The following is a 16,109-nucleotide window of genomic DNA, read 5'->3' as shown; positions in this document are numbered from 1 at the left end:
AGATAGATAGATAGAGGGGGTGGGAGGAGATAGATAGATAGATAGAGGGGTGGGAGGAGACAGATAGATAGATAGATAGATGGGGTGGGAGAAGATAGAGGGGGCGGGAGGAGATAGATAGATAGAGGGGGCTGGAGGAGATAGATAGATAGATAGAGGGGGTGGGAGGAGATAGATAGATAGATAGAGGGGTGGGAGGAGACAGATAGATAGATAGATAGATGGGGTGGGAGAAGATAGAGGGGGCGGGAGGAGATAGATAGATAGATAGAGGGGGCTGGAGGAGATAGATAGATAGAGGGGTGGGAGGAGACAGATAGACAAATAGATAGATGGGGTGGGAGAAGATAGAGGGGGCTGGAGGAGATAGATAGATAGATAGAGGGGTGGGAGGAGACAGATAGATAAATAGATAGATGGGGTGGGAGAAGATAGAGGGGGCGGGAGGGGATAGATAGATAGATAGAGGGGGCGGGAGGAGATAGATAGATAGATAGAGGGGGCTGGAGGAGATAGATAGATAGATAGAGGGGTGGGAGGAGACAGATAGATAAATAGATGGGGTGGGAGAAGATAGAGGGGGCGGGAGGAGATAGATAGATAGATAGAGGGGGCGGGAGGAGATAGATAGATAGATAGAGGGGTGGGAGGAGATAGATAGATAGATAGAGGGGTGGGAGGAGACAGATAGATAGATAGATAGATGGGGTGGGAGAAGATAGAGGGGGCGGGAGGAGAGAGAGAGATAGATAGAGGGGTGGGAGGAGACAGATAGATAGATAGATGGGGTGGGAGAAGATAGAGGGGGCGGGAGGAGATAGATAGATAGAGGGGTGGGAGGAGACAGATAGATAAATAGATAGATGGGGTGGGAGAAGATAGAGGGGGTGGGAGGAGATAGATAGATAGATAGAGGGGGCGGGAGGAGACAGATAGATAGATAGATAGATGGGGTGGGAGAAGATAGAGGGGGCGGGAGGAGATAGATAGATAGATAGAGGGGGTGGGAGGAGATAGATAGATAGATAGAGGGGTGGGAGGAGACAGATAGATAGATAGATAGATGGGGTGGGAGAAGATAGAGGGGGCGGGAGGAGATAGATAGATAGATAGAGGGGGTGGGAGGAGATAGATAGATAGATAGAGGGGTGGGAGGAGACAGATAGATAGATAGATAGATGGGGTGGGAGAAGATAGAGGGGGCGGGAGGAGATAGATAGATAGATAGAGGGGGCTGGAGGAGATAGATAGATAGATAGGGTACCCCTACTCTTTTCGGGTGGTCAGTGGAAATGGCGTTGAACATGGTGTGGTGGGGTTCAGGGGTCCCCCTGCACTGCACCCCATCTGCTGGCAGGAGTGACTCTCACTCAGCAGGTACAGCAGGAGGTTTATTAGGCAACAGATGTCTTGTTTCTCACAGAAGTGTCAGTACAGCCGGCAGAGACGGTCCTTCCAACCCGTCCTGGGGAGAGGACCCCGAGGGGCGCCCCTCTGGGGTGTAGCTTTCCCCCTCCTCAGGCTGGCTGCCTTCCAGCTCCCTCTCCCCCTAGCCTCTAACTGCCGCGATTCAAAAACCAGCTCGGCTCCTCCCTCCTGTTTGTTCAGGGCAGAGGTGTTACCTGCCAGCCTAGGTTGTAGCCCCAGGGTCATCCTTAGCCACTGGGAGCTGCTCTGCCTGTCTCTCACATCCAGCCTGAGTCTCACACCGGCACTCCCCCCACTCCATCACACATGGGCCTGGTTTTCACCCTATTTTGCACAACCCCACAGCCAGGGGATCCCACCTTTCTGCAACGTACTTGGAACGGCGTCTTTCTGTGCCCGCGTCTGCGCTCACCCATGTGGGTGTCACACCACCAGAATCAGCCGAGGTATAAAGGGGGAGAACTGTCCTCCCTTAGCATCCTGACCCAAAGACACAAGGCATGTGGGTAAATCCCCTTCCACACTTACGCCTCGGCGCCTCACCTGGAGGCACGGAAACCGAAGCCCTCACCATGGGAGTGAGTCTGTTAGCGGTAAATATTGTTACTGATATTGGCTTATTTTTCTTTTCCCTACAGCCACGAGAGGCACCAGCAGGGAAAGATCGCGTGGGACAGTGCCGGCTGTAGACCTGTGCACCCTGCGTTCGAAGCACCCCTCTGCTCAGCACAGGTGTGGCGTTTGTTTCTCTGCGGTTCCCTGGATGTTGGGCTAGGATGTTCCTCCTCTCCACGGTGGTCTTTATCCAGAGCAGGAGTCTGCAACCTGTGATGCCCGCGTCTCTTTTGTGGCTCCCAACTTTGCAAACATTGGTCTCCTCACCTGAAGAAAGATATTCCGGCACTGGAAAAGGTTCAGAATAGGGAACTAGGATGATAAGGAGCTTGGAACAGGTCCCATATGAGGAGAGGCTACGAAGATTGGGACTTTTCAGTTGAGAGAAGAGGAGGCTGAGGGGGGACATGAGAGAGGTCTATAAAATTACGACAGGTGTGATGATGAATAAGGAGAAGTGATTTACTTGTGCCCATAATACAAGAGCTAGAGGACACCCAGTGAAATTAATGGGTAGCAGGTTTAAAACAAATAGAAGAAGGTTCGTCACTCAGCACATAGTTAACCTGTGGAACTCCTCGCCAGAGGAGACTGCGAAGGCTGGACCTGTAACAGAATTTAAGGGAGAGCTAGATAAATTCATGGAGGTTAGGTCCATAAAAGGCTATTAGCCAAGGGTAGGAATGGTGTCCCTGGCCTCTGATTGTCGGAGGCTGGAGACGGATGGCAGGAGACAAATCGCTTGATCGTTGTCTTCGGGCCCCCCCCCGGGGCTCCTGGCACTGGCCACTGTCGGCGGACAGGCTACTGGGCTGGATGGACCTTTGGTCTGACCCAATGTGGCCGTTCTTATGTTCTTAAGTGAAAAAAAAACAAACCCTGCTGATTTTTTTCGATAAACAGTGAGTGTCCAAAGCCCGATAGTGAACAACTCGTGCGTCAATAGCCAATGACGTGCGATCTCGAAACGTTATTGCAGTGGCATCTACTCTATGGCCCCTTTTCGCCTCAAGAGATGGCGCTTGTTTGTGATCTTGATAACTCCCCCCTTAATATGTTGCAGTGGATTGTGGGACACGATACGGCACCCAGGTTTTGACCCTGTGGCTAATGAAGTCTTGATTTTGAAAAGGGAGCTTGCTCCATTCCTGCTGTGAAGGGCAACAAGCACTTTAAGAAACTAAACGTGAAGTAAAATTGGCCTAACTCAAGTGCGTTCGGGAGCAAAAGCCAGGAAGGCTGTGCTCCAAACGCACACAAGTAAAGGGTGAGGAAGCAGAAAGTGGCAAAAAGTTTGTGATGGTTCTTTTTGCTCCATTGGTTGCCAACCCCTGGTCCAGAGCATGAAAATGGCAGAGTGCAAAACCTAAATCATAATAGCTCATATTTTACGTATTTGCGCTTTTCCTCTGCAGAGCCTCTTGCAGACGTTAATTCCTTAACCCTCGCAGCATCCCCGTGTTAAACCTTTAGCCAGCCAGCTACCCATCAGGGCTAATGTTCCTCTCACGTAGGGGCCTGTTTCGGCCTTCTCACCCCAGTATAAAAACACGCCTTGAATTGCCACCCACTTCGCCAGGGCGCAAGTGCACGTTAAGTGTCTTGCTGGTTTTCAGCTCCGTAGGCCAGACTCCATCATCGTGTACAGCACCTGGCCTCTTGGCGCCAAGCACAGTGACGCACGCTGCTGCGGATCCGAAGCTGCTCCTGCAAAGTTAATTGTGCCTCTTTGCATTTACACCGACGTAAGCGCAGGACCATTAGCAATTTGTAGGGCGGAGGTCTTTGGACTAGGAAGACTCTGGGTTCTTGCAACCAAAGGAGCTCTTGAGCCTGATTTTCATTTATACAAAGGTTCTGTAAGTATCCAGAGGATTTATAGTGGAACGAAGACGCTCTTAAGATACACTGGGAAGAACAAGAAGTCCTGCGGCACCTTAGAGATGAAGAGATATTGTGAAGCATAAGCAGGTCTTGATGAAGCAGGTCTTTGCCCACGAAAGCTTATGCTCCACAATATCTCTTCATCTCTAAGGTGCCACAGGATGTCTTGTTGCTGTCGAAGATACAGACTAACACGGCTACCATTGAGATACGCTGGGTCAGTCTGACTTGTGTAATGCTGTCACAGGCTGGGGAGCCTCTGTCATTCATTTCCGCACCTTGGCCCGAGCTTCTGTCGGAGCAAGGGAGCGTCTCCTAGAAATGGGTCCCGTTTTTGTGCAGAGGAGGCAGTTAACTCCGTGCATGCTTGTCTGGAGGCAACTTCAGTCAGCCTGGCCTTCTTAAACCAATTTAAGTTTCTACCCTCCAGGGATGCATGGACAAGCGGATGCGATCAGCGCTTTGGTGTCACAGGGGTGTCTAACGGGTGGTGGGTTGCCGGACTGTGTTTCTCTCTTGCTTTAATTTCAGCCCTGAGCTGGGACGATGATGAAGAAAACATTTGCCCCTCCACTGGCAAAGCCCCGCGACCCTTCTCTGAGAGAAGTCCCTGAGTCTCCAGCGAAGGAGGTGGCCGGGAGGGCAAACGAGCTTATGTCCAACTCGCTGAGCCGAGGGACGAGCGACCTGACTGCAACAAAACGGAAAACGGGACATCCAACAGGTCCAGAAGCAGCCCAAGGGGTCAAGAGAAGAGCCAAAAGGGACTCCAGCCAAGCCTCAGCTAAGGTGAGCTAACGCCAGACGCTAATACCATGAACGAACCCTTCCTTTCATTGGTTCCTGGGTGTGATGGGCTTGAGGGGTCCCTGAGCACTGCACCCTGGCCGCAGGCAGAGTGACTCTCACTCAGCAGGTAGAACAGGAAGTTTATTAGGCGACAGAGGCCCAGTTTCTTACAGAGGAGTCAGTGCAGCAGTCAGAGACAGTCATTCCAACCCGTCCTGGGGAGAGGAGCCCGAGAGGTGCCCCTCTGGGGTGCAGCTTCCCCCCTCGCCCGGCTGGCTGCCCTCCAGCTCCCTCTCCCCCCAACTTCCAACTGCCGCCCCCAAATCAAACCCAGCTCGGCTCCTCCCTCCTCTTTGTTCAGGGCAGAGGTGTTACCTGCCAGCCTAGGTTATAGCCCCAGGGTCATCCTTCGCCGCCTTGGCAGCCTCTTTTCAACCAGCCCTCTGCCTCAAAATCTCCCCCTCGGGGCCGCCCTCCCCTGTGCTTTTTCTGCTCTCTCCTCGCCTTTCTGTGCTTTCTGCTGTTCTGTCTCACACACAGCTCCCAGCCAATGCCTTAGCCCTCGTGTGGGTCATAGAAACGTGGCCAAGAGACTGAGTCCTGTTTCGGGGTGTGAGTCCCAGTCAGGAAAAAGCTTTCTTTGTCTTGCACCTACCTTGGGCTCCGATGAGCTCTGCATGTGGGTGACAAGGAGACAGAGCTCATGTCTCTGGCACGGTACTGGCTAGCACGAGTGACAGAATCTGCAACTGCAGGAGGGTCTGTCAGCTCCGTACCAGCTGCCCCATGGCAGTGGGGTCATTTTTACCATTGTCTGTCTAACCCTCGGTAAAAGGCCAGTATCTTGTCTAGGCTACTCCACCCCCTGAGGTCTTCTTGCCCGCGTGTTAGAGCAGGTAGGGTCGGGCGCCAGGACTCCGGCCCTCTCGGCCAACTCTGGGAGAGACGTGGGGTCTAACGGGTTAGAGGAGATGGAGCTGGGGGTCCGGACTCCTGGGTTCCCTTATTCCCTTTGCGCACCGAGCAAGGACTAGAGAGATAACACAGGGAGCAAGGGACGGGCTGGGATTCAGGATTCAAACCCCGGGAAGTGAGGTGGGTTCAGAGGTTAGAGCAGAGGGGGCTGAGAATCAAGATCATAGCGAAATCCAGTTCCAGATCTTAGGGAGCACGGTACTGTCGTGTCACTCCATCTGTGGCCCAAAGAGACTGTTCGGTCATCTCCCATCTGCCCAAAGCTGTCAGGTTTTCCCCATCTCTGCCACGTGGAACCCCATCACGCGTGTGAGACTCGCGTTGTCTTCCAGAAAGTCTCCCCGCTGCTTCTAGAAGTGAGGACACCACCCCTGCGGCACCTGGGAGTTTGTTCACCCAGCGTGCTTAAAAACTGTGGTGCCTCATTTCTCATAGGATCGTGCCTGACTTCAAGTAAGGGCCTCCTTTCCTTTGCGCTGCCTTTTGCCGCGAGGTGAAAGAGCCGTTTAGTGTCTGACATGTGCTCCCCTTTGAAAGTGTGAATCCGGTCATCCCTCAGTCCCTTCGATGAACGTAACTGTCACGGCTCCTTCCCCACTCTAGCAAGAAAAATGCAGAAGTGGGGGCCAGCAAAAGGACCTTCGAAACCTTATCTACCAGGTTTTGGTATAAACTTCCCCCCCAAAGTCCTAAAAACCTTAGACTTTGGGGATAAAATTCACTGCCACCACCCAAGTAATAATAAGGAAACCAGGGAGAGACGACTTGGGAAATCTCAGCCCCAAAAGTAAGAACCAGGACACAAACATTAACATTAACCAATACCAGGTTAATAAAAAGAAAAAGAGAGAACTTTTATTATGACAACAATATTCGTGCTGCGAGCCTTGTGACGAGATGGAAGGGTCACAGAGTAAAACACAGGGGCAGTCTCCACCACGGGCCTAGAACTGAGTTACAAGGGGAGTAAAAGAACATTTCTAAAAAGTGCACAGACGTCAGACCCCACTTCCCAAACCAGAAAACAATGAAGCCTAACGGATCTATCTAAACTTTACCCGACTTACAGAAGATTGGAGGGCCTATTCTTGGCGGGAGACATTCTGTCTCTCTCTCCCTCCTGGCTGGAAAGAAGGAAAAGAAAAAGACAGAGAACAGAAGAGGGAGGAGCCAAAATTCAATTCTTACCTACATTCCTGTAGGCCAACCCCACCTGGCCAAGGAGGTTAACCCTTTTACTCCCAGGCTGCTGGCGAACCCTCATGATCATGACAGTAACCTACGGAGCTTCTGAAGTCTGCCTAAAGTCAGGCACAGGTTTTGCTCTGAGGGGGCATCTCGTGTGACCCTGAGTCACTCGGAGAACTATTGTGCCCGCCCCTTTTCTCAGATTTGGGACCTTGGAGTGGAAAGGGACAACGAGCCAGGTTTGCAAAAGCGCAAAGAGTGGGGGGCGGGGTGTCCATTTTTAGGGTTCCCTCCCCGCTCCCTTTGAAAATCTGGCCCTCCCAGGTGTTCTTAGGGCACCCCTAAGCCTGCTACAGGAGAACAACAGTCTCGCCCGTTGAGTTAAGTGCAGCTGCTATGGGTGCTGCGGTTGGTCAGTCACTGCTCTGTCTGGGCCTCGGTTTACAGGAGAGGTGTTCCCTCACCGACTTACACTTCGAGGAAATCGTCCAGAGTGTGCTGCAGAAGTCCTTGCGTGAGTGCCTAGGTAAGTCCGCCGGGCTTTCAGAGCAGCCTTGATGCAGCCGGTCCCATGGAACCCAAAACGAGAGCAGCTCAACGCGCGGGTGCCCTGGGCAGAATTTATGTGGGTGAGCGGCGCTTCTCGCAGAGCCGAAGGGTTCCCTGTCCCTTGGAACACGCTCAGCATGTCCTCAGCACACCAGAAAGCGAGGATTTTAGCTTCCTCAGCGGTTTAAAAACAGAACGAGTCCTGATTCCTCGCAGGAGGAGACAGACGTCACGTTCTGGAGGGTGCAAGGCTGATTTATGCCCGCGGAGGACCTGGCCCGGGGCCCAGTTAAAACAGCCTTGTTTCCTTGGCATGTCAGAAGAGAGGCCACCATGTCGCAAACACCATGCCATGTCTCTTGGGAGCGTTTGTCGCGGGGTCGCCACGTGCTGGGCTGGGTCAGCCTGCCAAAAGGCAGTAAGTCTCACGCAAAGTAAGCGTCCCCGCCCCTGGGTTTTTTTTGGCAGCGAGAACACGTTTCCGTCAGAAACAAGGAAGCATGCAGTCGAGGCTCTAGAAAGCTGTTTGTCCCCACAGGGCTCTATCCCGCAGGACTGTCGGCTTCCCACAGAAATAGTTTGTGTGTGTGTGTGTTTCCGAGTTTCCTTCCTAGTCTGGAGGGATAAAGCTGCAAGCTCCCCTGACTTCTGAGTGACCCCAGCCCGGCTCTGTGCGAGCAAAAATCGCTGGCTCTGAGCAGCGGATAACTTTCCTGGCACAGGGTTGGCCTGAGTGTCTGTTGACTAACTAGCTCACCGCAGAAGAATCACTGGGTGGTAATTCACAGCTTGTGTTAGTGACAGGGTCAGACAGGGGGAGCCCAACACTTCCTTCTGGCCATAAACCAAACCAGCCCCTGGCCTGCATCCTCTAAGACCCCAGCATGTGCCAAACCTAGGACAGGGCTGCTACAATGTACTGCGACTGCGGACACCTGGCCTGCTGGTGACCTCAGGCAAAACGCCTCTGTGCTCCTTGCCTCAGTTGGCAGCCCTGTAAAATGGGGCTAATGATGCTGACCTCCTTCATAAAGCTCTTTGCTCTCTCTTCTGATGAGGGTTACGAAATAGCTGCACATCGTCTGTCTGTATCATTATTATTATTATTATTATTATTAATTCGTCGCTTGGCTGGATTGCAGCCTGTCAGGCTGAAAGGGGAGCGGGCAGGAAACCTGCGGGAATCCGGACGTGCCTCTTCACTCTCGAGTCCAATTATTACCTGGGCCAACACCAAACCTTTTCAGCGTCGCTAAGTGGTCGTGGCCCAGGCTCGGGCTGCCAGAGGCAAAGTGAGAGCACTCGTTTACACAGGGCTCTCTCTCTCAATCTCTCTCTCCCGCAATTGGCAGAGGAGTCCCAGGGGACGTTTCACCAGGCAGACGCTACTGAGGCGGCAGAACAAGAAGAGTTAAAGAAGTAAGTTGAGATCAGTGTTTCTGCCGTCTATCGGATCATGCCTTGTGTTAAGACTGTAGGGCCGTGAGAAGTACACCCTTCAGCCTGAGGGTGGGGGCCCCTTCTGGCATAAGCTCCAGTTAATCAGACCTCTGCCATCGGGGGAGCCAGCCCAAATTTCCTAAAGTCCGTCATAAAGCCTCTCCAAGAGGTGTGTGAACCAAGGTTACAGCTGTTTGTTTCCAAATGGCACTCGCTGGGCAAACACAGGGGAGGCGTCCCTTATCCGTGGCCATGGAAACAGAGGGAAAAGAACCCATGGGAAAGAGTGACAGAGTCAACCTCGGAGGTGTGAACCGTCAGGGGGCTCTGGCGTGAGGGCCAGGGAGGGAGGAGACAGAGATCTGTGGTCTGAAAGAGAGTCTGGGGAAAATAGCAGAGAGGCCAGGAATCATAGAATCACAGAATGCTAGAACCGGAAGGGACCTCGAGAGGTCATCGAGTCCGGTCCCCTGCCCCCTCGGCAGGACCGAGCACCGGCTAGACCACCCCCAGTAGATGTCTGTCTGACCTGCTCCTCAATGGCTACGTCTACACGTGAAGCCAACATCGAAATAGGCTATTTCGATAAATAACGTCTACACGTCCTCCAGGGCTGGCAACGTCGATGTTCAACTTCGACGTTGCACGGCACCACATCGAAATAGGCGCTGCGAGGGAACGTCTACACGCCAAAGTAGCACACATCGAAATAAGGGTGCCAGGCACAGCTGCAGACAGGATCACAGGGCGGACTCAACAGCAAGCCGCTCCCTTAAAGGGCCCCTCCCAGACACAGTTGCACTAAACAACACAAGATCCACAGAGCCGACAACTGGTTGCAGACCCTGTGCCTGCAGCATGGATCCCCAGCTGCCGCAGCAGCAGCCAGAAGCCCTGGGCTAAGGGCTGCTCCCCATGGTGACCATAGAGCCCCGCAGGGGCTGGAGAGAGAGCGTCTCTCAACCCCTCAGCTCATGGCCACCATGGAGGACCCGGCAACTTCGACGTTGCGGGACGCGGATCGTCTACACGGTCCCTACTTCGACGTTGAACGTCGAAGTAGGGCGCTATTCTGATCCCCTCATGAGGTTAGCGACGTTGACGTCTCGCCGCCTAACGTCGAAGTTAACTTCGAAATAGCCCCCGACGCGTGTAGCCGCGACGGGCGCTATTTCGAAGTTAGTGCCGTTACTTCGAAGTAGCGTGCACGTGTAGACACAGCTAATATCTCCAGCGATGCAGGTTCCATAGCCTCCCCAGGTAGTTAATTAACTTTAACCACAAGGGCTCCGTCTTCACTGCAGGGAAGGAGCAGAGGTTGTTTTTACCCCAGGGAAGACCAATCCCGCCTCAGTCGATCTTCCGGAGTGCGATACAGCGATTTACACCGAGTAGGGTCGCGTTAAACTGTACTTACAGGGCGCCTGGGTTGGGGCTGGTACTGAGGCCCCTCGTTAGGAGTGAGGACTGCTTCCTTCGACCTCCCTTAGACAGCGCAGAAGCCTGAATTAAGGTACAGGTGGAACCTCTCTCATGCAGCATCCTTGTGTCCAAACGGGAGAATTTGCTGGACTATATCCTCTCGCACGTTGCCAACGCTCCCATGGCCTACTGGGCTCTGAGAAGACCTATGGGGTAAATTACAGCTAACGAACTGCCCAGAACGCTGAGAGCCGGGGCTGTGAGCTGTAAGCAAACTTTATGGATGTTGCCCGGTGAGAAAGTGCTGGGCTAGAGAGGTTCGGCCTGTTCGTTGACTCCAGCCGTGTCATTAACAGAGCTGGAATTGCTTACACCTTAATTCGACCTTCCGCTGTGGTGTCGACAAAGGCTGGAGCGAGAGGTGAAGGAATTCAAAAGCCACCCGAGCACGGGGGCAATCAGAAAGCGGAATTTCCCCCTGGCGGTAAAGTCCCTTCTCTTCTGTCTTCTTGGGAGCGGCACTCCATGCTCCAGTTTCCCCGGAGGGCTGCCGGTCTCCGGCAGGACTACACCTCCCAGCATGCTCCGTGGTCTCTTTCTGTGGCTGAGACACGGAGGTGCCTCGCCCCCAGCAGGCATGGCGGCAAACTGACACGCACCCCACAGCAAAACGTCTTATTGCGAGTGGGGTTTTCGCTTCCCTTCATGAACTTTCCCGCGTGAAACCGTCCCCCGTTGCCTAGAACTGCAGCTCGTTTGTTAGCTTTCAGGGGCAGGGCCTGCTGCGTTTACACGCTGAGCCTAGCGCTGGGGCACAGGTGGGCCGAGCTGCCTCCTTCCTCCCGTAGTCTAGACCTGCCCTTATTCAGAGTTTTGGCGGGGGGAGTCCAACTGAGAAGTTGGAGCCAGGAGGGGGCGGAGGGCAGGACTCCTGGGTCCCCGTACCTGGCTGCGTGAGAGTTCGGTCTGGTGGGGTTGGAGCCGTGGGAGGGGACGGCAACGCACTGGGTTCTGTTGTGGACTTCGGGGAGGAGAATGTGGCTTAGCAGTGAGGAAGGAGAACGTGGATTCGGATCTCCTAGATTCCCTTCCAGGTTCCGCCTCTTTCTTCGCTCCCCGGTGATGGGATTTCACCGGGAATGCAGCCAGGCCGCAGTAAATGTGTGCCGCTGCCCCTGTACGGGCCTTCCTGCCATTTTTGCAGGGGACGCGGCAAGGGAAGGTGTAAGATACAGGATGGCCGCTAGACGGTGCACGTTCTCTGAGAAACATGTCATCAGCCGAAAAGTAACAGAGAGGGAGCGGTGTAGCCTATGTACTATCAAAACAAAAAGCAGTCAAGTAGCACTTTAAAGACTAGCAAAATAACTTATTAGGTGAGGAGCTTTCGTGGTGCAGACCCACTTCTTCAGACCAGAGCCAGACCAGAACAGACTCAATATTTAAGGCACAGAGAACCAAAAACAGTAAGCAAGGAGGACAAATCAGAAAAAAATGATCAAGGTGAGGAAATCAGAGAGGGGAGGGGTGGCGGGGGAAGGTCAAGAATTAGATTAAGCCAAGTATGCAGACGAGCCCCTATAATAGTGACTCAGAAAATTCCCATCCCGGTTCAAACCACGTGTTAATGTGCTGAATTTGAATATAAAGGCCAGCTCGGCTGCTTCCCTTTGAATAGCGATGCAAAAGTTTTTTTTCAGTAACACACATACCTTGAGGTCATTGACAGAAGGCCCCACTCCATTAAAATGTTGACTAACGGGTTTGTGGATCTGGAGTGTTTTGATGTCTGTTTTGTGCCCGTTGACCCTTTGTCTAAGGGAGTTAGAAGTCTGTCCAATATACAAAGCCTCTGGGCATTGTTGGCACATGATGGGATATATGGTGTTAGTAGAGGAGCATGAGAAAGTGCCCGTGATTCTGTGAGTAACCTGGTTAGGTCCAGTGATGGTATTTCCAGAGAAGATATGTGGACAAAGCTGGCAGCGGGCTTTGTTGCAGGGAAAGGTTCCAGGACTGGTGTTCCTGGGGTACAGACTGTGGCTGTTAGTGAGGATCCTCATGAGGTTGGGAGGTTGTCTGTAGGCGAGAACAGGCCTGTCACCCAGGGCCTTCTGGAGTGTGGCATCCTGATTAAGGACGGGTCGTAGGTCTTTAATAATTTGTTGCAGTGGTCTGAGTTGGGGGCTGTAGGTGATGACCAGTGGGGTTCTGTTCTTGGCTTTTTTGGGCTGATCTTGGAGTAGCTGGTCTCTGGGTATTCACCTGGCCCTGTCAATTTGTTTTTTTACTTCTCCTGGTGGGTAATTCAGGTTTATGAATATTTGGTAAAGATCTTGTAGTTTTCGGTCTCTGTCAGTTGGATCCACTGAAAAGTGACTGCTTGAGAAGGCTGAGAAAGCTCACGGTGGCATACTCCCAGGGGTGCAGAGGGAAAGAGCGGGAGCGTTGCGTCCCTTGAGGCAGTTTTGAAAAGACTTCTATATGCAGGCTGTCCTGCGTGGCTTTGTGAAAACCAGACCTGATCCCCTGCTCTCCCTGTCGGCAAAGTGAAATGAGACATGTCCTCTTTCCACAGCTGCTTTGCCCCAATGTACCTGACCCCACCAAAACAAAAAAACAGTCCAGTAGCACTTTAAAGCCTGACAAAATAACGTATTAGGTGGTGAGCTTTCATGGGACGGAAGGTTGACAAATCAGACAAATTGTAATCAAGGCGGGCAAATCAGAAGAGCGGAGGGGCAGTAAACAGACATCCAAAAAACTCCTAACTCACAAACCTGTCAGTGTGATGGAGTGTGGGGAGTGCATGTGTGAGACTCAGGCTGGATGTGTGTGAGGGGCAGAGCAGCTCCCAGCGGCTAAGGATGAGCCCTGGGCTGTACCCTAGGCTGGCAAGTAGCACCTCTGCCCTGAGCACAGAGCAGGGAGGAGCCTGAGTGGGGTTTGAATTGGGGGCGGCAGTTAGAAGCTGGGGGGAGAGGGAACTGGAGGGCAGCCAGCCTGGCGAGGGGCGAAGCTGAACCCCAGAGGGGCACCCCTTGGGCTCCTCTCCCCAGGACGGGTTGGAATGACTGTCTCTGCTGGCTGTACTGACCCCTCTGTGCTGAGCTGGGCCTCTGGCGCCTCATAAACTTCCTGTTCTACCTGCTGAGTGAGAGTCCCTCCTGCCTGCAGACAGGGTGCAGCGCTTGGGGACCCCTGAACCCCATCACAGTCAGCCAGCACTTTAATTGAGTGGGTCATTCTGTTAATGACCTGAAAGTCTGTGTCTTACTGAAAAGGACCTTTAACTATCGCCAGCCGAGAGAGAGCGTGGAACTCTCTTCTGTGTTCAAATTCGACACATTAACACGTGGTTTGAACCAGGATGGCCATTACCTGGCCCCTTATAAGGACTCTTTTATGTACTTTGTTTTATCTGACTCTTGATTTCCCCCCCTCCTATCTTCCCTCTGCTCTTCCGATTTGCCCACCTTGATGACAATTTGTCTGATTTGTCAACCTTGATAACCATTTTTAGTTCTCTGTGCCTTAAATGCGGGGTCTGTTCTGGTGCGGCTGTGGGCTGAAGAAGTGGGTCTGTCCCACGAAAGCTCACCACCAAATAAATTGTTTTGTTAGTCTTTAAAGTGCTCCTGGACTGCTTTTGTGTTTTGATAGACTACAGACTAACACGGCTTCCTCTCTGTCACTGACCCCACCGGGGGCTGATGTGATCTGTACTCTTTCTCATCGGTCTTGACGGGCCCGCTGGGTCATCAGTATGGTCCTCAGTTAATTTCCCGTTAACTCATGAACAACCAGTCACGGGGTTGTCTTTTTGTTCTGTATTCGTCCAGCACCAGCCAAGTGGTAAGTAACAGCCATAAAATGATCCTCCTGAATGTTTGTTTTAGGGACGCCTTGGACGCCTCCTTACCTGCGGGTGAGGGTAATCAGCGTAGTGATGATCCAGAGAACGCCGTTGGTGGTGTGGAACAAAAAGAGTCTGGGCCCAGAGCAAAGAAGCGCAGTAAACTTCCCTCCGACAAGACGGGAGAGGAAACGGGTGAGTTCTCGGTTCACGTGGTGGTAGACGTACGTTTGCAATTACAGCCGGCCGCTGCACCTGAAGAGCTCTCCTGTGAAGACAGAAGGGGATTGTTGCCTCTTCGGCCTCAGCAGTTTGCTGTCGTTCGGGGCCTTGCCGGGTGAGGGTGAGGAACTGACGATCCAAATCGGGTATTTCTTTGGTGCAGTCTTGTCTGTTTACCGAGATTGCCCACAAACTCCTGTTTCCTGGGACACAGCAGACACCCCGAGCAGGAGTAAGAGGGGAGAAAGTAGTACAGGTCAAACCTCTCTAATCTGGCACTCTCCCCTCCGGCGAACTCCGTCATCCGGCACGGTTTCAGTGAGCCAGACGACCCCTTATCACGTGTGTGTCCAAGTTTCCCGTGGTCCCATAAATGTGTTTACAGCCACCAGTCCTGGCTCTCAGTCCTCTGGGCTGTTCTTTAGCTGGAATTTACCCCTCAATGTCTACTGCTCCCACCACCCCGTGTGTGTTTTCAAGTTTTTTCTTTGTCTGCAGCTCAGGAGAGCCCGGGAGCGAACACAGAACGGAGTAAGTGTCGCCGGAAAGGAGCACCAAAGAAAATAGTTCAGGGCTATACCCTGAGCGCCGAGCAAGAGGAACTGGAGGATGGAGGAGGGCATACTTTCAGTGAGCTCAGCCCCGTTTAACTCTGGGTGGTCGGGGAGCCAAGAGGGAAACCTGGGTGTAAACTGAATAGTCGTCTACACTCAGGAAGATTGATCTGGATTAGTGAAAGGTGTGAATTGAAACTGGATTGTGCCAGAGTGTTCACCTTCAGAGGAGAAACGGCCTTCCTCGGGGTCACTTTCCTAACCCTGAGTTTAGAAATCAGTTGATCTCAAAGCCCATCACACTCCTGATGTGCGTATCCTCACAGCGGCTCTGGGGGGTAGCTTCTTCCCAAGGTACAGATGGGAGGCCTAGGCAGGGAGAGGGGACTTGCCCAAGGCCATATAGGAAAGCTGGTGACACTGCAGGGAACTGAGCCGTTTGCCAAGCCTGAGGCAAGTGGCTTCACAGATTTCAAGGTCAAAAGAGACTTCCTGTGATCAACTAATCTGATGTCCTTTGTGACAAAGGCCATCAGCCTGCCCCAAGATAATTCCCTCTGCAGTAGAGTCTGTCTTTAACAATACTCCTTGCCTGCTGCACCACCCTGCTCCTTTTATTCACCCGAAACGCCGCCCAGTTTCATTCTGAATGCGACTGTCTGCTCAAGAACATAGCCCGGTGCCGCTGGTCTCATGTGGCTGTATCCAATGAACAAGGCTGCTCGAGTCCCCTGGCCTGTGTCGACAGAGCCTCCAAATCTGCGAGATGGGCTTCCCGATGATTTTGGGTTCAGTGTGCTCTGGGCCTCTGCAGCTGACCGTGTGTTTGTGTGGTTGTGTCGCAGGTCAGTGTGTGGCCTGGGTCCAGTGCTCTTCTCCCAGCTGCAAGAAGTGGCGGCGTCTGAGCAGTGAGATAGATCCCTCCGCTCTGCCCGAGGACTGGACATGCAGCCAAAACGCAGGTAAACAAGACAGGGGACGTCTTCGGCCTCTCGGCCAAATGGCCGGCGACCATTTAATTGGCTGTCGGCAGGAGGAGGGACACATATCTGGTGTCACACAAACCCTCTGTGGAAAGCAGCTTTTCTGGACCACTCAGTGCCCCTGGAGTCACACAAACAAGGGCCAGGTTTTTTCCCAGCAGAGATGGGTTGTCTTTCACTCCTTCCTGCTGGCCTGAGATCTTG

The 16,109-nt window shown here is 52.9% G+C and overlaps 1 protein-coding gene across 4 annotated transcripts in view; it reads left to right on the top strand.

The window, feature by feature from the left end:
* ZCWPW1 (zinc finger CW-type and PWWP domain containing 1) overlaps positions 1-16,109 on the top strand; it is a 37,299-nt gene that overhangs the window by 2,646 nt on the left and 18,544 nt on the right. For 3 of the 4 annotated variants that reach the window (XR_012643094.1, XM_074982938.1, XM_074982935.1), the window contains exons 2-8: positions 2,067-2,160; positions 4,459-4,716; positions 7,327-7,405; positions 8,781-8,847; positions 14,190-14,341; positions 14,867-14,998; positions 15,768-15,884. Coding sequence is in view for 3 of the 4 variants with exons in the window: in XM_074982938.1 (XP_074839039.1) it covers positions 4,474-4,716; positions 7,327-7,405; positions 8,781-8,847; positions 14,190-14,341; positions 14,867-14,998; positions 15,768-15,884 (790 nt within the window). In the remaining variant the exon portion in view is untranslated. The remainder of the gene's footprint in view (positions 1-2,066; positions 2,161-4,458; positions 4,717-7,326; positions 7,406-8,780; positions 8,848-14,189; positions 14,342-14,866; positions 14,999-15,767; positions 15,885-16,109) is intronic. The other variant, XM_074982939.1, reaches the window with a different exon arrangement.

The sequence above is a fragment of the Carettochelys insculpta genome, chromosome 34, assembly GCF_033958435.1.
Source record: "Carettochelys insculpta isolate YL-2023 chromosome 34, ASM3395843v1, whole genome shotgun sequence".
NCBI lineage: Eukaryota > Metazoa > Chordata > Testudines > Carettochelyidae > Carettochelys > Carettochelys insculpta.
The sequence above is the reverse complement of the archived record's forward strand: the minus strand, read 5'-3'. Positions and strand labels throughout refer to the sequence as shown.